Source organism: Macadamia integrifolia, chromosome 1, assembly GCF_013358625.1.
Source record: "Macadamia integrifolia cultivar HAES 741 chromosome 1, SCU_Mint_v3, whole genome shotgun sequence".
Classification (NCBI taxonomy): domain Eukaryota; kingdom Viridiplantae; phylum Streptophyta; class Magnoliopsida; order Proteales; family Proteaceae; genus Macadamia; species Macadamia integrifolia.
In genome coordinates, this window is record NC_056557.1 from 6,467,120 (window position 1) to 6,488,879 (window position 21,760).

At 40.6% G+C, this 21,760-nt stretch overlaps 1 protein-coding gene across 3 annotated transcripts in view; it reads left to right on the plus strand.

Annotated features, from left to right (window-relative positions):
* Positions 1-2,117: 2,117 nt before the first annotated feature.
* LOC122078478 (ATP-dependent DNA helicase homolog RECG, chloroplastic) overlaps positions 2,118-21,760 on the plus strand; it is a 52,528-nt gene continuing 32,885 nt past the window's right edge. For 2 of the 3 annotated variants that reach the window (XM_042644480.1, XM_042644492.1), the window contains exons 1-4: positions 2,118-2,195; positions 2,294-2,429; positions 17,235-17,801; positions 17,921-18,033. In XM_042644480.1, coding sequence (XP_042500414.1) covers positions 2,191-2,195; positions 2,294-2,429; positions 17,235-17,801; positions 17,921-18,033 — 821 coding nt within the window. In that variant the 5' untranslated portion in view covers positions 2,118-2,190. Of the gene's footprint in view, positions 2,196-2,293; positions 2,430-15,664; positions 16,392-17,234; positions 17,802-17,920; positions 18,034-21,760 lie in introns of those variants that run through there. The other variant, XM_042644489.1, reaches the window with a different exon arrangement.

The following is a 21,760-nucleotide window of genomic DNA, read 5'->3' on the forward strand; positions in this document are numbered from 1 at the left end:
GGGGAGGGAGAGGGAGAGGGAGAGGGGAGGGGAGGGGAGGGGGGTGAGAGGGGGTCAAGAGGGAGGGGGAGGGATAGGCAGAAGGCTCCAGGAAGAGATGATGTGGTCATTTATGAGAGAAAAGTGGATTGGCCGGGATCGGGAGGAGTTCAGAGAGTGAGTTTTTGAGGCAACATCAAAGAAGATGGCTTTCCAAATCCTGTCTTGGGAGCGGGAGTTGGAAGACCATCTACGAGTGTTACTCTCCATCTAGAGGTGAGTAATTGTAGCAGAGAAGGCAAGCTTGCCAATAGTGTCGCAGATGGAGGAGCCAGCAAAAGTCATATCAACCCAAATACATTCCCTATCAAAGGGACAAATTAACCTAGGGGAAGGCCAGCAACGAGCTAGGACCAAGGATTAAAGTATCGGTATCGGTCGCCATATTGGTCGGCTAAAATTCAGATATGTATCGGAGGGTATCGTATCGTATCGGAGATATGCTAAGATACGCTAAAGATACGCACATAAATGTATAAGAAATACTTTTTTAAGCACTTTTGCATAAAAAATTGTTAAAAAAATCTATTGATAACATGTATTATGCATAAACATTAAATTGAGAGTATCGCACTACGAATTCAAGGTTTGTAGTTGTCCCATAAATGTAAAATCCTTGTTCCCAACTTTGATTCCACTTTAGTTAGAGAGAAATAGGGCTGGCAGCAACTTTGGAACAAAAACCCCTCAAAAAATCATTTTTTCTGAAAAATTACACATCTTGGCCATTATATGACTGTAGTGCGCTGTATCGATACACATCAATACGTACCGATACTCATCGATACGATTGATACATACTGAAATGTATATTTCACCTCGATTTTATATTTTTCATAGAGTATCGGTACATATCGTATTGTGTTGGTGTGTATCTGTGATGTATCAGTGCATATTGGTATGTGTCGTAGGATATATATTGATACGAAAGGATTTTTAAAATTCCATGTATCGTATCGGTGTGTATCATATCGGTCGGCTAAATTTAAGATACGTATCGGAGGGTATTGTATCGGTATCGGAGATACTTTAAACCATGACAAGGATTAAAGTATCGGTATCGGTCGCCGTATCGGTTGGCCTAAATTAAGATACGTATCGGAAGGTATCGTATCGTATTGGAGATACGCTAAGACACGCTAAAGATACGCACATAAATGGATAAGAAACACTTTTTTATACACTTTTGCATAAAAAAATTATTAAAAAAAGCTATTGATAACATGTATTATGCATAAACACTAAATTGAGGGTATCGTACTAAGAATTCAAGGTTTGTAGTTGTCCCATAAATGTAAAATCCTTGTTCCCAACCTTGATTTATTTTCACTATAGTTAGAAAGAAATATGACTGACAGCAACTTTAGAACAAAAACCCCTAAAAAAATCGTGTTTTTTTGAAAAATGACCCAACTTGGCCATTATATGACTGTAGCGAACCGTATCGGTACGTATCGTATTGTATCAGTATGTATCCAATACATATTGAAACGTACATTGCACTCGATTTTAATTTTTCCATAGAGTATCAATACGTATTGGTGATCAATGCGTATCGGTGAGTATCTGTGTGTATCGGTGGTGTATCGGTGCATATCGTAGGATACGTATTGATACGAAAGGGTTTTAAAAATTCCATGCATCGTATCGGTAAGGGCTGATTCGGTACGATACGCACCGATACTTAAAACCCTGTGTAGACATTGCTACATCCTTTCTAATGTTTATGGGTCTATTACTATTGTCACAACTGTGGTGATGGTTTCTTATGCAGAATTATTTCTACTCTTTTTTGATGCTAGACTAGCTGAGAACTTTAATTCTTTGATTAACTTATGCTTACTGGCCAAAACCTGGATATGGTCATATTTTGCTATTTGTTCTTGTCAAAATGGATTCTGATATTCTTGTTGTGATGTCCTGCTGATCATGAACTTTTATTGTTTTTATTTCCGTTGATTCAATGTTTTAACTATTAGTTATTTATGCTGTTTTTTTTTCCGGGTTAATTTGCTTGATTTTCGTTTTCTTAGATGTCTTATGTTCTCACATTTTTAACTGTTTCTTTTCCAGTGTTTTAATGAGACACACTTGAAAAGTGCAATTTCTTTTGAAGCAGAGCAAGGATACGGGAATGCTTTTGGTAGAAAAATGAGGTAGAATGCTTGATGCGTTTTGTTAATTTCTGTCCTCAGAATGATGCACAAGAAGTGAGAACGTGATTGGGCTTTTTAGCTTATACCATTGCCTGCAGGTTCAGCAATTTTCTGTACTCCAAGCTTTCAAAATTGTGTTCTCGATCGAGTGACAAGTTTGCTAAAAGGCTGTTGGAGGAAGTTAACAATTATGGCTCTGCAAGTATCTCAGATCGGTCAAAGTTACTCCATAAGGTAGAATGTTGCCTTTGTCTTTGCATGCATACAATTTGGTGAATCTGCTCTGATCTTTCCTGGACCTATCAGGCTAGCAATTACACAGCAAGGTTCTCATTTGTTAGCTGACGCTCTATGCTTGCTTGAAGCTTCATGATAGGGAACCATACTAATGTTTTATCCTTGTATGGATAACCTATAACATAACTAACAATTATCCCACCCAATGTTGTGTACTTACACATGAATGTGGAGTAAGCTCAAGAAATTTCAAAAGCATCCCAGTCAAATTGGTTGTAGCACATATAGACAACTCAGCCTTCTCTCAATTGAATGGGGTCTGGTTCATGGATCCCATCAGAGATAAAAAGAGGAAAGAGAAAGTTAAAGGAAAGGAGCACAGTGCAACAAGTCAGAAAAAATGAACTGCTTTGAGTCATTTCACAAATTGACTTATAGTTGTGAGATGTTCACATTACATTTTCATGAAAAGAATCAATCTTCTCTTTGGCATTAATGTAGAAACCCTGATCACTAGAGATTTCTTTGTGGACGTTGTTAAGGTGTACATATCCAATGCAAGATCAACTAAGCATGCATACAAAATACAGAATCCATAACAAATTGATGAAGATTGAAAGCACAAACTAGAATGGTAGGCACTGAGTGATGCAGATGCCTTGGCTTGGCTGAACCGAGCTGACCCACTATGGAGGCCTAAGCCAAGACACAACCAACCCAAACCGATTTTTTGGTCTGGCAAGGGTGGCAGTTGATAATAGGGGAAGCAATCTTAGTTTATTTGATTTTCTAAATCTTTTTAGAAGCAGATATGTAGGTTTCCTTTGCAATTAGTTAGTTTCTGATGCATTAAAAATTGACTAGCCGATCTTCCTGCAACTCCTGATGCTCTAGCCGATTTGCACAAAAGAGAAGATAGCGGAGAGCCGGGCTAACCCGACGGGGGACTCTCTAATGCCTAAGTCAGATTTTTCCATAGCAGATACTCAAGAGAGTTTTCAGTCCAAAGATTCTCACAATGGAGGCTTACCTTGGTATTTAATAGGCTACTGATGGAGTGGAGAAAGGGGGAAGTCCGTGGAGAGTCCTACTGGGTGTGGAGTCCTTAAGGAGAATGGCTTTCTGGTTCCAGGAATATTTTAGATTCTGGGGCAGCTTTCGAGAATATTCGTCTCTTATTTCGGAGGTGTGGGTTGTGAGAGGAGTGGATGCCTCTGATGACGTGTAGTGGATAGAGTCCTGTTCTTGTGATCAAGGATTACGTTCCTTGAATGTAGGAGTGGATGAGAGCACGTTTCTGGGAGCCTTGCCTGATGATGTCTGGCCGAGGTGGCAGATCGGCCAGAGGAGAGGTCGAGGTGGTAGTATGGCCTGATGGGGGCCGAGGTGGTAGCTCGGACTGATGAGGGGCCGAGGTGGTGGCTCGGCTTGATGAGATGCTGAGGTGGCAGTACGGCCTGATGAGATGCCGAGGTGGTAGTACAGCCTGATCGGGGCCGAGGTGGTAGCTCGCCCTGATGAGATGTCTAGGTGGCAACTCGGCCTGATGAGGAGCCGAGGTGGCAGTGCAACATTAGTTCGAACGCTCCTTGGCCGTGCTGTGGTTAGAGAAATTTACCCTCATCAATTTCTATTTTAGATTAGTTTCTATCTTTCAATTGGTTCCCAATTTTATGTAATGAGTTCTTTAAATTGCTGAAAAACGATTCTAGAGAGGAGGTTTTTGAGAATTGAATGAATTGACTGAGAAGTTTCTGTGAGTGTGGTGTGAGTGCTGTGCGAGAATCCCATTCCTTTCCCTCTTCCTTCTTCTTCCTTCTACTTCGTTCACGGTTACTACTGTTCATCCTTCTCCCTTTGAATCCCCTGTTCTGGACGGTAGATTATGGCTCAAAAGAATCAAAGGGATCTCCCTGGTACAAGTGTTTTCACCTTCAAACTTTGGGGCTAGGATCACCTCCCTAAGGCGACCCAACTGCAGGGTTTTCGTGACCAGAAACAGCCTGTGCTGTGAGCTATTACTCCACAACCAGATCTGGAACACTGCTCATTGCTAGATCTGAGTTGCAGGTCCAATCGTTCCCCTTTGCTCGCTGTTTGAGGTATTTTGCTGTTGGAACCAAGTGGCCAAAGGGTTTCCAGCCTTCGCCTAGAATTTCTGACTTTTCCGAGAAGAACTGAAGTAGGCCTCTCTTCCGCAAGGTTCTGAGTTTCCGACTGATCTGTCCCATGTTTTGTGCTCCTTTAATTAAACCCTTTTTCCCGTATTACCCCCTCTTATGCCTTTAATTCTTTTATGTCTTTAGTTCAGCTTTAGTTCCTGTTAAACCCTTAGTCAATAAATCAAAACCCTGTTTTGTCCTTTAGTCTTTCATGTCATATTGACCCCTCTTAGATTCTGGTTAATTACAAACTTGCCTCCCTTTTTGGGAAGATTAATTACAGAACTGGCATTATTCTTTAATATTTGAGTTATTAACTCTTGAGTGGGCCCATAAGAGATCCAATTCCAGTGTTGGGAACCCAGATATGCAAAACTGAGTCAAAGGGGGATCCAATGAACTTTGCTTTCAAGAAAGTTTTGAGGGATGTTGAGTTTGAGGACGTTGTAAACATTATGGATTTCGTATTGATTGTTGTGTGGGATTTGAACCCTTATGAAAGATTTGACACAATATTTTTTCACACATCTCTTCCACCAATGGAGGAAAGAGAGCAAATCACAGAGAGACCCTTCCTTAAAACATCCATTTCTAAGTAGGTTAATTTAGGAAGTCAATTAGGAAGCGATAGCTGAGAAACTCTCGCTCTCGCTCTAGAAACCCTAGCGGGAAAACTTATCGACGGATGCCACCTGGAGTAGCTTGGCCATTAGGCTGGGCTGCTCCCCCACTTTCCTCCTCTCTCCCTCTCCCTTCGCCTCCTCCCCTCTCTCTTCTCTTCTTCTCCGAATCCCTCCCTCCCTCCTTTGCTCTTCTCTACATCTCCCCTCCCTTCTCCCTACTTCCTCTTCTTCTCACGCCCTCTTCCTTCTGCTCCCTTCTTCCTTCTCCTCCTCTCTCCCTCTCCCTTCACCTTCTCCCCCTCTCTCTTCTCTTCTCCTCTTCTCCTCCTCTCCTTTCCTCCACCACCGCACTTCTCCCCCTCCCTCCTTCCTCTTCTTCTCTTGCCCTCTCTTCTTCCTCCTCCACTCCCTTTCCCTTCTTCTCCTACGCTTGCTAGCGTCGATCACCGGAGCAAGGTTTGTGGGTGGTTATCTTGATCCTTGTTAGCAAAAGCTAGAATGGCAAAAAAAAAAGAAACGGATAGTATGGGTTTGAAACAGTAAAACTTTTTGAATGATATGGTCAAATAAACGGTCAAAAAAACAGAGAACGGAAAAAAACGGAAAACGGATGGTACGGATTTTAAACGTGTAGATTTTAAACAAACGGGACCAAAAAAACAGTACTATACTCGTATAAATTAAGGAATTATTACATGAATACTTGCATCTAATGTTCAAAATAACTACAGTATCCAACACTAATGCATATATATCTCATGTCTCATTATAAGTTTTATGATATATAATTGAATATCATCCACTACCAATTCTAAATTCATACACCACACATGTCCAAGTTTTATTAAGCAATGTGGCTTGGCTATGGTGTTGTTCATTGTTGTCAACATAGTCAACACACTCTTGGAGTAATGTATGTTCAGTTTGAGTTAGGAGTCATCACTTGAGAAACATTTTTCAGCAAATGCATCAATTTGTATCTCAATTTCGGGATCCATACATTGATATTGAGTTGAAGGTTTCATGAGAAATATAGGTCATTGAGTTAGATTCAATTCGGCGAACGAATCAAGTGGATCAGAGTTCGGGAGAGAAAGATATGGTCAATTAAGTAGACATTATGTTCAACAAGTTAAGTCTTGAAAAAGGCCAAAAAGCGGAAACGTGTTTAAACGAGTTTTAAATGTGTTTAGAACGGAAATGCTTGCCGTTTGCTGTTTTTTTAAGTATCATTGAGAAACATACGGGAAAAAGTGTTTTAAATGGTACAAAACGAGAACGTGTTTAAAACGGAGTTTTAAACGTTTAAACGTGATTTTGCTAATAGTGATCTTGATCGGTGTGGAGGCTGTTGCAACTAGTCGGCTCATCTTTCTACCGGCTGCCTGCCCTGCGGGGGCTTGTTGATGACTTGGTGCTGGCCACTTCTAGGTTAGCTGCTTCTCGGTCACCTTCCCGATAGGCTTGCTACCCTTTGGACGCCTCTCTCGCCAGGCTTGCTGTACAACCTTCCGGTTGGTATTTAGGCTTGTTTGTTTGCTTCTCTGGTTCTACCTCTTGGTAGTTGCTTGCCATGCCCGTAGCCCTTTTGGACGCCACTCTCACCAGGTCTGCGGTCCCGTTGGTCGTCTCCCCTCCGGATGCCGGGCTCGCTTGGTCTGTCTGCCTGCCTGCTTGTAGCTTCAGCCTTCACCCTTGTTGTCTGCTTGCCTTGGGGGCTTGCCGGCCATTGGGAACCTACCTTTTGGTTTGTTGGTATGCCTCTTTGACACCAATCACTGTGCTATTCTCGGTTGGCAGCCACTCTGGTGCCCTCAGAAGGCCGGCGCCTTCTCGCCTTGGAGACTCCTCCGTCTATGCCAGCTGACTGCTTGGCCGAGGCACTTCGTAAGGCCAGCGCTCCATCATGGCTGCCTCTTCACCAGCGGTGCTCCTTCGTGTTGGCGGTTGGGAAATGTTGTGTCGAGATGTTAGGGTTAGGGACTGTGGTTCTCTTCCCAGTTTGGACTGATTTGCCTTCCTCCTCAGGTTGGGCCTATTGAAGTTTGTTGAGACCATATGGGCCCTGTTTGATGCCCTATTAGGTTTTTGTATCCCTTTTGGGGCTATATTTCCCCTCCTCCTTTTAATGCATTTTACAATTCACTCAAAAAAATTTGGTAAGTCCCAACTCCACCAAAGACAAGATTCTGACAGGGAGATTTGTCTTGAGAAAACAAATGCATGTGACAGGTTTTAGAGGAGACGACCTAACAGGCCTTGATGCGTGCAATCTGGGTTTCGGAAACTTTGGTCGGATCACTTATGGGCACACCCAAGTGACAAACAAATCAAATAATAGAATTGATGGCAATTCTGTAATTTCTGTAACAGTCCAGCACCTTATGTAAAGTTACAAGGGAGGGGGTCAAACTGGAATTGAAGTTTAGAAGTGGAGGGCTTTTTTGGATCTAAAATAAAATAGAAAGGATATGAATGGACTTAAAAAAGTGAGGGTCTTTTGGTAATAATCAGAAAATCAAGAGTTGAGAAGAAGAGATTGAGAGAATGATTTGACTTATCTTAGATGACAGAGGCCATGATTTTATGAGATTGATTACATAAATGGTAAGTTAGGTAAGTTTGAGTCAACAATCTTATCCTAACATACACTGAATCTAGACAGCCTATTCATCTAGTCTATCCTTAACATTTTCTTTCAAGTTGGTGCATAGATATCTAGCATGATCAACTTGAATACAATTGGATGGAATGACTTAAAAGTCAATTCCTTAGTAAACACATCAGCTCGCTGGTTCTCTAAAGTGGCAAATGGAATACAAATTGAGCCTTGTTCAAGTTTCTCCTTGAGGAATTGTTTGTCAATCTCAATATGCTTCGTTTGCTGCTTTATTATCATAGTAGAGCCTCATGGGTTATTCAAATGTTACCTCTAGATCACTCAGTAGCACTTTGAGCCAGATAAGTTCACACACACCTTGTGCCATAGCTTAGCACTCTGCTTTTGAACTGGATCTGGAATTTGGATACGACTGGTTGTTTCTTGCTTTTCCAAGTAACCAAATTACCATCGAGGAATGAACAATATCCTGAATCAGAGCACCAATCATCAATGGAACTGTCCTAGTCACCATCAGTAAAGCATTCCAGCTTCAGATTGCCATTTTTTTCCTGGTGCTGATTTTAAGTACTTCGGTATCCGATCTACATCCTTAAGATGATTGTTCTGGGGATCATGTAGGAAAGGATTGACAAGTGACAACACCAACAACAGAAACAATATCTGGCCGGGTATGGGAGAGGTATATCAATCTACTCACAAGATGCTGAAATCTTTCGTTGTCTACCAATTCACCCCTTTTGCAGCTAAGTTGGTGGTCAACCTCTAGGAGACTCTGTAGGTTTACAAACTAGCATTACTGTCTAATTGAGAAGATTGAAGATATATTTTCTTTGGTAAATGAAGATCCCTTTATCTGAACGGGCTACTTCAATCCCCAGAAAATATTTGAGGCGGCCAAAATCCTTGGTCTCAAACTTTGTAGACAATTAGGTTTTCGACAAGGAGATTTTTGCATCATCATCCTCTGTTATAACTATGCCGTCTACATTAACAATAAGAGTAGTGATTTTTCCATTCTTGTTTTTAAGGAAACGAGGTATGATCAGCATGTCTTTGTTTGTAACCAAACTGTAGCAACTATGGCATGGCTTTCTGGAACCTTCCAAACCAAGCTCTCGGTGACTACTTGAGACCATAGAGGGACTTCCGTAATCTACACACCTTGCCAACTGTAGACGATGAGGAAAAGCTTGGGGGAATGTCTATATACTCCTTCTAGGCAAGGATTAAAGTATCGGTATAGGTCGCAATATCGGTCGATCAAAATTAAGATACGTATCGGAGGTATTGTATCGTATCGGAGATATGCTAAGATACGCTAAAGATATACACATAAATGGATAGGGAACACATTTTTATACACTTTTGCATAAAAAAAAATTAAAAAAAGCTATATATAACATGTAGAATGCATAAATACTTAAGTAGAGGGTATCGTATTGATAGACAAATATATTGAGTTGAAAATGTTCAAAATGATGAGGTTTCTTACAGTTTTTTCTTTCATCATTGCCATTGGCACTGTGATGAGTGCCATGAAGAGTATCGTGGTGGTTCAAATCCTTGGCTAGGTCCTTCTTCTTCAATATGAGCAACTAATATGATGTTCTGCACTCGTCGAATATAGGCACAATATTTACCCCAGTCGAAATATTTATGGTAGTGGGTCTCCCATTCATTATAGAATCTTCTGAACTGCTCAGGAGTGGCCAATGTTGGTCCTGCATCAGTCCCATATTTATAGCCTGAAGAAGCACATGAAGAAACATGGTGTCCATGTCCGGATGAGGAACCAGTATGATCTGAACTTCTGTACTGCTTTGGATTGGCAAATGATTGTCCTGCATAAGTCCCATATCCATAGCCTGAAGATGCATCTGAAGATAAATGGTGTCCATGTCCGGATGAGGAACCAGCGGGATCTGAACTAATGCTCATTGACTCCATGCTACTCATAATGCATCAGTAGCACTCGGATTGTGGGATTGCCTACCCCTCCGATTATAAGACTTTGGTTGTATGCGAGCACCATGATGACTATCTTGGGTTGCATGTGTAAATGCAGCCTCTTCTGTGAAATGTACTGGTACATAAGTTTGGCCACCGCCACCACCACCACCAACACCATCCTTGTCTTGATCATCATCATCACTATTTGGTTGAGTTACACCATCCTTGTCTTGTTTGAGCCATTCACTTCCACAATGTTTCCTTCAGTTTACCATTTGAGTCTCCAAAAAGGTGTGTGAATCAAAGGGGAAGAAAGAAGAGAAATATAGAAAACTGTTGGTAAATGGTAAGAGAGTTTGAAGTGTTTGTTTCAAACAAAAAAGGCAGATTCCACACTTAAGTAGCCGCATCGTACCATATCGGTATGATACTGTACGATACACTGCGATACGTATCAATACTCACAGGAATTTTTAGGTTTTCAAAAGTTCGTATCATGGAGTATCGTATGTATCGGTACCGATACACAAAGAGGGTCAAAAAATTCCTTGTAGTGTATCGGTATGTATCGTGCCAATGCCTACCGATACCGATACGTATCGGCCGAAACGGCACAATACGCACCGATACTTAAAACCATACTTCTAGGTGACCATTGAGGAATGCATTCTTCATATCAAGTTGTTGTAGACTCCATCCGAGATTTGCAGCATAGGAGAGTAGAGATTGAGTAAAGTTCATCTTTGCAATAGGGGCAAGGGTGTCTTGGTAGTCAATAATCAATATCATAGGTTTGGGTGAACCCTTGGCAACCAATCTTGCATTATATCTCTCAATTGTCCCGTTTTCCTTGTGCTTTATTGTGAACACCCATTTACAACCTACTGACCTCTTTCCTCAGGACGAGGAACAAACTCCTAGCCCCAGGTTCCATTCTTCTTCAAAGCTTGCATTTCCTCCAAAGAATTTTTCCACTTGTGACAGTGTCTTTCCAACCCCATGGGATACAAATAGAGGACAAAGAGGTGACAAAGGCACGATAGGAAGGAGACAATGATTTATAGTAGACAAAATGAGTGATATGGTGTTGGGTGCATGCTTTGACTCCCTTTCTAATAGTAATAGGAGCATCATCAGATGAAGAAGGATTACTTGATGTTTGAGATGAAGGAGCTGGATCCAAGAGCATAGATTGACAAGGTTGATTTAAGATGTGCGTATCTTTCCATTGAGATTAAGCAGATCCCTCTTTTTTGATGCTTGTGGAATCTCATATTTTTCCCTTCTAGTGGCACCATCAATTTTTATCTCCCCCTGAAGTCGAACAGTATCAATAACTAGAGAAGGAAAGCTCTTCTTCAACACTTTCCCCTTGAAGAGAAGACTGTTAATAGGACTCATATTCATGAATGTGACATCCATGGTGACCAATAAGCGACGGGAGGGAGGATGATAACATTTTTATCACTTTTCAGAAGTAGAGTACCTAAGGAAGATACAACGTAGAGCTCTTGGATCTAATTTCAACCGAGAGGGAGAGAGTTCTGAGTAAGGCACACACATCCGAATACCCTAGGAGGAAGGTGAGAAGCAAGAGAGGGATCTGGGAGAAGACTAATTGGGGTTTTGAAGTCTAGGACATTGGAGGGAACATGGTTTATAAGGAAAGTAGCGGCAAGGACTGCATCACCTTAATAGAATTTAGGAACTTGGGTGGTAAACATCAAGGAAATGCCGATTTTTCATTATGGGATACCATTTTGTTTTGGTGTACGAACAAATGAGGTTTGAGACAAAATCCCATGTTCATCAAGGTATTGGATGAAGGAACTATCTTTGTATTTTGTCCCGTTATCACTCCTCAGAATCTAAACCTGGGCTTTAAACTAGGTCTTGATCATATTAGAAAAACAGAAAGTCTTGGACTTATACTGGAGAAGATAAACCCAAGTCAGACGAGTACAGTTATCAACAAATGTGATACGCCATCTTAACCCACCCCGAGCATCAATCTTAAAAGGCACCTATAAATCTGAATGAATAATAAAGGAATAATGCTTTATTATCACTAGGAAAATAAGGAGACCTAGTGTGTTTAGCAAGTTCACAGATGTCGCAAGCAAACTTATCCACATTACAATGCTTTATTAAGGAAGGAAATAAATGACTTAAAACCCGAAAGGAAGGATGATCAAGTCGGCGGCCACTGATGTAACTGACTAGGAGCACTGTTTGTACGGAAGTGTGAGCTGAAATGGGAAGATGTCACACTAATATCCGCCCAAGTGGTACAGTCCATCATATACCTTGCCACATCCAATTGTTGCTCCTGTTACCAGATTCTAAAAGACAAAGCATAGCATAAAAGTGAACACAACAGTTCAGGTCAACAGTGAGACGATAATTTGAAAGTAAATTAGCACAGAGGTTAGGGACATGAAGTACAAAGGCCATGCTTTATTTATATATGTGAGATTGATTACTGTTGAGATGACCATAGTTAGTTTATTATTTACCTTGGTTATTTTACTATTTATCATAGACTCGTAACTCTTATAGATAGGGGTGCTTAGTCAGGGGCACCCTACTTTCTTTATTTGGTTGTAACCCTCTTTTAAATAAAGGTAACCTCTGTCACTACTGACAAGTTGAATAATTCTCAAACCTCTGATTTTTTACTTGGTATCAAAGTAAAAAACCTTAATTTTTTATTTTCTTCTCCCCCCTTGGGGGCCCTCGCCTCCCAATCTAGCATAGTAGACTAAACCCCGTTCCATGCACGACTAACCTTAACCTATTGCAACTCCCTTTGTTGATGCACATTTGTGACCTAACGTCGTCGTGCCTCCAACCTAGCTTAGCCGTGCCTTACGTTGCTTGCACCATCACACCTCCACATCTCTCGCCGCTTGTGTTGTCACGCCTCCACACCTCTTGTCGTCAAGCCTCGGGCCTCTAGTGCCGTTTTGCCTCCGCTGCCGCCACTCTTGATTCCTTCGCCACACCTGCTCGCGCCTAGAGCACCTTGTGCCTCCTCGCCACAACCCTTTTGGTTGCTGCGCCTCACTGTAGGTGTCATCGCTACCAGCTTCCATTTTCTCCTACAGCCTCCACGCATGCCTCCCTTCTAAGCCATGGCTATTGTGACGGATGATACCAACAATGGTATCTCCTCCGGGGTGCAAGATGGTTGTTGTCCAAGCAACCGACTCTCTCTCCACTCTGGTCCAATCAAGCTCAATGGTCAGAACCATATCACCTGGTCTCGTGCCTGCTTGCTTACAATCTATGCGAACGACTTCTTCGGCTTTATCCCTGGGAACACATGCAAAACCCCTGGATCTTGTTGCCACTAACACCTGTATACAATTGGGATACATCAAGAATCTGCTTTAAGCCTTTATTTGTTTGCTCTTATCATGGATGTTAAAAAAAAAAAAAATGAAAAAAGAGCAACTTAGTGCACAAGGCTCCAGCTACTGTAGGGTCTAGGAGCGGAAAATGTACATAACGACATAACGTTACCCTCGGCTTCGTAGAAGAGGTTGTTTCCAAGTTTTGAACCTGTGACCAACACGTTGAAATAGTGCAACTTAACTGTTGTGCCACAGCCCACAGGTTGGATGATTTAACAAAGAAAATTCGAGACGAGTTTTCGTGGTGTATGCCATTTGCTGATGATATTGTTTTGGTGGACGAGACAAAAGTTGTGATTAACAGTAAGTTGGAGCTGTGGAGATTAACCTTTGAATCAAGAGGTTTTAAGCTAAGTAGAACGAAGACAGAGTCTATGATGTGCAACTTTGGTCTCACTACAATGGATAATGAAATGGTGAAGATTGAAGAGAGAGAGAGGTGCTGCAAAGTGATCATTTTAAGTATCTGGGTCAATTATAGATAAAGGAGATAAAGGATGATGTTTCACAGAGGAGTAAAGTGGGATGGATGAAGTGGAAAGGTGTGTCTGAGGTGTTGTGGGACAGATTTATTCCTTTAAAGCTTAAATGAAAGTTCTATAGGACAATCGTTAGACTGGCTATGGTGTACGGGGCAGAATGCTGGGTAGTTAAGAAGTGTTATATCGATAAGCTATGTGTAGCAGAGATGAGGATGCTGAGATGTATGTGCAGAAAAACTAGGAAGGATAAAGGAATAACCATATTAGGGCTGATTTGGAAGTTGCCCTGATTCATGATAAGCTTTGAGAAAGCCGTTTGAGGTGGTATGGTCATGTTCAACAGGGACCAAAGGATGTGCCAGTAAGGAGTGATTTGATTCAGATTGAAATCTAAAAGAGCACAGACCTAGAATGATCAAAGGAGGTGTAATGAGGAAATACATGCATCGTTTAGGTATTGTAACAAGTATGATGTTGGATAGATCCGATTGGAGGGTTATAATCCACGTACCTGACCCCAATTAGGTGAGTTTTTATTGATTTATGTTGTTTCCTTTTAACGTTTCTTTTTATTTTGATGTCTTTGATTGGATCCATGTAACTGATCACATTTATTCGGTTTTATGCCTGCGAGATCCACGACGGAAGCAATTTTACCTACTACAGAGGCTTATGGAAAAATCTAGAACCTACAAGAAAGATCTCCATATCGTCTTCATCGATCTAGAAAAGGCCTATGACAGAGTCCTTAGAGAGTTAATTTGGTATGTATTGAAGAAGAAAAGGGTGTCAAGTTAATAATATGTGGAAATAATTAAGGACATGTATGGGGGCGTGGTGACTAGTGTGAGATTTGTTACATCAAGGGTTTGCATTAAACCTTTATCTGTTTATTCTTATCATGGATGATTTAACAATGAACATTCGAGGAGAGGTTTCGTGGTGTATGCTTTTTGCTGATAATATTGTATTGGTGGCTGAGACAGTGGCAAGCATTAATGATAAGTTGGAGTTATGGAGATATACATTGGAATCAAGTGGCATTAACATAAGTAAAACGAAGATGGAGTAGATGATGTAACTTTAGTCGATTGAGAATGGATAACTAAGTGGTGAAAATTGAGGAGAGAGAGATCCTGTAAAGTAACTATTTTAGACATCTGGGGTCAACCATAAACAAGGAAGGTGAGATAGACGATGATGTTTCTCATAGAATTAAAGTAGGAGGGATGAAATGGAGAGGTGCATCTGGAGTGTTGTGTGATTGACGTATTCCTCTAAAGGTTAAACGAAAATTCTATAGGATAGTTGTAAGACCGGCTCTGATGTATGGAGTAGAATATTAGGCAGTCAAGAAGGGTAATATAGATAAATTGAGTGTGGCAGAGTTGGACGTGTGGCAAAACTTGGAGAGATAGGGTGAGGAATGACTGGGTTAGAGCTGATTTGGGAGTTGCCCTGATTCAGGACAAGCTCCTAGAATGTCGCTTAAGGTGGTTTGGACATGTCCAAAGGAGTTTTTTTGGATGCTCCAGTACGCAGGAGTGATCAGATCCAAATGGATGGAGCTAAAAGGGCTAGTGGCAAGCCGAAAATGATCATTGATGAGTTGGTAAGGAAATACATGCAGAAGCTAGGTCTTGATCCTAGTATGACATCAATCAGAGCTGTTTGGATGGCAAAGATCCGTGTTGCTGATCGTTTGTAGGTGGGATGTCCTAAAGGTGTGGCTTTGCTGTGTTTCTTTTCTCTTTTCTCTTTTTTTTTCTTCTTCTTCCTCTTCTGGATCCATGTAGCCGACCCCATTAAGTTGGGATAAGGCTGAGTTGTGTTGTGTTGTGTTGTAAGGATGAGTTGTTGTTGTTGTTGATGAACTAAACCATTGCTTTTTCTTTCTATGATTCTATCTACAGTCTGCATCATGGCCCTTCAATCTCAAATGTGTCAACTTAGTAGGAACAAGGAATGATGTGGAATTTTTAAATCATTTCTTTCTTCATTGTGATTTTGCGAAGGAGGTGTGGTCCTACTTCTTAGGGCTGTTCGGTGTTTGGTGGACCTTCTTCTGATATCCTTGACCTAGCTTGGTTTTGGAATTCTATCACTTATGGTACAAGAGGGAAGACACTATGGAGATACACCTTTATGGATATTATTTGGAGCATGTGGGAGGAAAGGAGTAGTTGAATTTGTAGGGACGAGAGTAGGATGGAATGCAAACTATACGAGATTGTCATGATCTGAGTGTCCCATTGGGCAACTAGCCAAGAGAGTTTCAAGGGTATTCCTTTTTACTACATCTTGAGGGAGTGGGGAAGAGTGGTAAGATCTTGACAAGGAAATGATATTATATGAATAGGTGGCTTCATATAGCTCCTTGCTAAAATTAAATTTCGATGCTAGCAGCTTATGCAACCCAGGACTTGCAGGGATTGGTGGAGCATTTATAGATCATTTTATTACTGTATTTGGGTCCCACTGGGCTAGCAGATTCTGTAATGGCAGAGGTGAAGGCTTTGATCGAGCGGCTGTCTATATTTGGCTCTCAGTTGTGGAAGGACCTAGTGGTGGAGGAAGACTCAGCTTTGGTTTTAAATTGGCTTCCAGGAATGTACAGATACCTTGGTGATTGACACACTTAATTCAGAAGGCAAAGACATTGTGTAGCCTGGGGCATCACGTCTTTTTGGAGGCCAAGGTCAGGTAATGCCTTAGATGGTTGTTTCCAATTGTATGATGCGAGGTCTTTATTGCTTCTGATTTTGTACATGGTCCATCCATGAAATAGGCTAATAGTGATACATATGTAAAGCTTGTAGACCTGGCCATTCACAGTTTTGGTGATGCAGTAGTACTTGCCTCGTTGAATGAGCATCACATCCCAAAGCCAGAAAGAACCGGTTTAACCTGGGCTTTTGGTCTAACAAGGGTTGGGAGTAGTTTAGTTTAATATTGTGTCTTTTATTTTCTCATGTTTGTTTTGGGTAGGAAACGTAGGTGATAGAGTTTGGTTACAAGTTGTTTCAGTTTTAGATTCTAAGTAGGAGTCTTTGGTTTTCTCTTTAAATACTTGCATGTACCCAACATTGGACAAGGTGATTTGAATAAGAAAATTGATTGGGGTTTGTGCTCTGTGAAAGTGTGTGAGCATGTGCTTCCTCTTCCACTGCAATTCTGAGGCTCTTCTCAGAGTTCTTCTCATCTTCTAACCGGCCATCCACCAATTGTTTTCAATCCTAATGAATTTTGGCAATTCATTTGGTGGAAAGAAGAAGAAGAGTTTGGCACCAAATACTGTTTGCTCATATAGTGTTGTGCAGACATAAAAGCTAAAGAGCTTACTAATGCCCCTCATGCTCATTTGATTAAGTTTTTTTTTTTTTTTTTTGAAAAATGTTGTAGTCTTCTTGCTTATTAAAGAAATATGATTGTTGTCTTTTCGAGTTTTTAAATGAGCTCATTCTGTTGCAAGCATACACGTGTAATATTGCTTTTCTTTTTGAGTATGATTTGTTAAAAAAATTTCTAATTTTCTTTTCCTTTTAGGTTTCTGTCTTGATGGGGCATAACAATGTACATGACTTAATTGAGAATGAAAGAGCTCGAAGGGAATCTATTCTAGATCCAAAAGATGTAATGGATGAATTTGATGCTTCACTAGCCAGTAAAAGATTTCCATCTATCACTTTGGGTAGTTCTTCAGTTATTGAATTGTATGATGGGACCACTTGTCAAATGGGAAGAGTTGACCTGTTACCAGATGAAAGCTTTGGTGGATTTCTCCCGAGTTCTTTGGAAGAGAAATGGAGTGAAGATGATGCAATAAGAGAAACATGGCCTTCATTGGATCTTTCACTTTCAAATGGGAACTCATCATCATCACTGGATGACAGAAATTCTTTCATGTTGACTTCACATCCTCAGTCAATGGCTTTAGAGGATGTTGGAAATTCAGATTCTAAAGTTATGGTGGAGGAATCTTCAACTCATATAGGGCTTGAAACACAGCAAAATGGAGCATCTGTTGAGCTGATTCTTGATAAGCCTATCAGTTGTTTACCAGGATTAAGCAAAAAGCTTCGTCATCAGCTTGAAGAGTGTGGTATTCATACGGTGGGTTATATTAAAGATTATGTGACAAATGGTGTGACGTGAGATGATTATGTGACGAACGGTGTGACGTGATATTTAAATCATCATCTCATCTCATTTTTTTTCCTGTTTATTTATAGACACGGAAATTGCTACACCTGTTTCCTCGAACATATGCTGATCTACAAAATCCTCAAGGAGAGATCAATGACGGGAGTTATCTGATCTTTTTCGGGAAAGTATCATCTTCCAGGTAAGGTTTATTCATAGGTTATTACTGAATAAATAGATTATTCCCCCCTCCCTCGTACACACACACAAGAACTTTGATGTTCCTTGTGAATGGATTTGATTTCTTTGGAGTTTGAAATAGTGCAACCTGGTGTTCTCTTACTTGTTGATTTATTTGTTTATTTTTTACTACTGTGTGTGTGTGTGTGTGTGTGTGTGTCTGCGTTTCTTGGGAATCCCTTCAAAGTTCAAAATCCCTAATCCACCCTTCTCTTCCTCTCAAACACAAGTTGCTGAAGTTGTCACTGCTGTGATTTTTGCTGGAAGCTAGCCAGACTTGCTTTCTAATCCTGATGGGATGGAAGCAATGCACCATGGATAGGAAGCATGAGGGTGGAGGGAGTAACATGGCATAGCATAACTACCCATCTTGATGGAATCTTATCATGATTCTAAATTCGAAACAAAAACTATTAACCCCCACTCTTTCCCAGAAAAAAAGTTCCATCTTCTTCCATGCTGTCCCTTCCGTTATCATCTTCACGGGAAACAGTGGAGCCTTTTGTGGAATCAAATTAAAACAACTTCATCTCCCCTGGGAGCACCTCAATTCCCTCCATTAGGTCGCAACCTCTTTACTCTTTTGGCGAAACCCCTTTCCTCTTCTTTGTCCCTCCTAATACTGCAACATAATCTACAGTTCAATCCAGAGCATTATGTGCACTGCCAACTTCATCAGCATTATATGCTCTATTACTTCCATTGTCAGTCCTCTCTTATGAGATTGGGAGGATGATCTGATCTTTGGCCAACAATTTCTCCAGTGCGCTGAAGAACACCAACTCCTGCTTGGCTGGTTCAGATCCTGTGCTCGAAGATGCGGCTGCTGGTGGATAATGGATTGCTTAGTGATTGCATCTTCAACTCCGTCATATGGCTTGTGAAGGTGGACCCGTTGATTTAGTTGATCTGGCTGGAAAGTCAGTAGTGGAGCAGCTATTGGAAGATCTATGGAGATCAATACCAATCCAAATAATCACTTGATATCTCCAATGAGCTGAGTAGTGTTTTAAGAAGAAGAAGAAGAAAGAGATGGAGAAGAATAAGAGAGGCCGTATGCCTGGATTGAGAATGAGCTTTTTATCTTTAGTTTTTATTTATCAAAATGTTGGATCTTGTGATCCATTGGAAGGATTGGCTGATCCTTCTTGGATTTGATCTGTATCAGTTGAGAACTAGAGATTGATCTGAGTTTTGATCCTGACCTTGATCCGTTGATCCTTGGTTTTATGCCCATTTGGAATTGTTTACTTTCTCAGACGGTGCCTGTTTTGCATCCTGCATCACATAGTATCTGATACTATGGTTTAGAATGTATTCACGCTCTTAAACTTGTGTAGCCTTGGGTGGATTATTTTGGGAGAAGATACTCTTATTTGCCTGGATGAAGATTTGATATGGGACTCCTTTGAGAAAGGTTGATACATAGGGTAAAAATATGCATGTTGGGTTTTTTTTTGGTGGGGGGGGGGGGGTGGTTGGGGGAAGGGAGGGAGAAGTAAAAACTCTGGATTTATGAAAAAAAAATCCAGGCTAAATAACATGTCTTCCACTTCTGGAGACAAAAAAGCAGCAGCAGAGCAGTAGTGATTGGCACCACCATCGCTACTGGAAAAGAAAAAGAACCAGAAAAGAAGGGAAGAAAAAAAAAAGTGCAGAAGAATAAACAGCAGAAGCTACTGGCACCACTATTGCTGTGGAAAAGAAGAAAAAAATAAGTAGCAGGCTGCCGCTGCCGGAAGAAGAAGCCGACGGAGTGCTTGTGGGGGAGAAGAGTCTAGGGCTTGAAAATTGTCAATTGTGTTCTGCGTCTCAGCCCTCTTTTCTTCTCTTTTTGTTTTGTCTTGTATTTTTTTTTCAATGCATGATTCCATGTAGTGCACTGTATCAGAATTCTGTACATATGCAAATAAAAATGTTGGAAAAGGATCAAAAAAGATAAAAATCCCTTGGTTTATATCTAAACCCCCTAAAGTTACACCTTAAAATATTAAAATTTCATATTTTTCATGTAAAACCCCTTTAATATCATCTTTTACATGTATTCTCCTGGTATGTGAATGCGTATGTGACCGAGGACTAGCCTAACCGACAAGGCGCCTGGCCACCGTCTTGGGTAAAGGCTGCATGTCCTCCTCAAGTACAAGAAAATTATTCGCAAATTGCAATATTGATGTGAAACTTTTGGCTTTAAGAACTTTGAGCCAAGAGTTAGGGGTTGGAATCGGGACTTGATTGGTGCTGAACAATCGTAATCCAATATAGGAATGACCTGTGGATCCAATGAGGAAAACTTTGTCCTGGCCTATCCTGGCCAAAAGAAGTTCAAAAAATTCCTAAAAAAATTTCTGAAGGTTTATGCATCAAGACTTTACATGAACATTTTATACATGCTATTTTCATTCAGAAGATGTGGAAACACTAAAATTAAGTAATTTTTGGATCAATAAAAAAATGAATACTTATGTTTACTTGATAAGTATAAAATTGAATATTTAAAAGCTAACTTTTACAAAAAAATTATAATCAATTTTGTTTCAAATATACATTTTTACAGTTCATCAAGAAAATATATTAACAGGTCTTTTTATTTTTTATTTTTGGTGCTTTTCACATGAAGATTGGGGGAGAAAAGGTCACCAAATTTGGAAATCAATACATGACATTCATAAAGCTAACATATATTCATGCTATCTGTGTATTCGGTGCAAACAAAATAAAGGGGGAAAAAATACAAACGAAAGGATAACATCAGAGAAATCATCTTAAATCCTTCTTTTGGGCTGCAATTTAAGAGAATGGAAAAGATTAAACTTCTTGTGGATGTAGTGGATGATCAATCAAAGAGGTGCAAGTTTACTTTAGTGAAATGGAATTTTGTGTGCAGGCCTAGGAGGTTGGGTGATCCGGTGTTTCTTTCTTCTGTCCATGAACAAGGCACTGCTCGCAATATAGTCATGGAGATGTAGTAATGAAAACGTTATCTTCCTGAAATTATAATTTGTTAAATGGTGTTGGCTGTAATGGTTGTGATGTCAATAGAGTTAGGACTTCTCATGGTATGGGCCATGGCTGTATGGAAAATAATATTAAGCAATTTCATGGGGAATTCCTGCCCATGAGATTTTCTATTCAAGTTGGCAAGGGTTGAAGGATTTTGTTCTGGGATGCTGAATGGTTGTCAGAAGGTGAACTTTTTGACCGATTCCTCCGGCTGTACAGTTTGGCACTCTTAAAGGAGGTGATGAGTTTGGTGATGTATGACATAAGCAATGGTTCTATTGTGTGGACCCCGGTGTGTAGACGGGCCTTGTTTGATTTTGAGATTGGCCAATGTGCTGATCTTTGTCAGATCCTACAGAATACTTAAAATTGATTTAGTAGATGATGGAAAGGTGGTGATAAAGGCTATTTTTTTGGGTTCAGATCATACTTTAATTATCACTGTGATACTCAATCAGAGTTTGCTGACTGGGCTTGCATTTGTGTTTGCTTGATTGCTCTTCTTGAACATGCTGCTTTACTTTGGACCAGATAAAGAGAGATATTTTTGGCCAATAAGTGTTTCCTTTGTTATTAGGACGAGGAGACAGCATTCCATATTCTTGGAATGACGTGTTGCTCTGTTCTTGTGGAAACGTTTCTTGGGTGTGTTTAGCCAAGGTTCCTCCCCCTCCCCCCACCCCCAC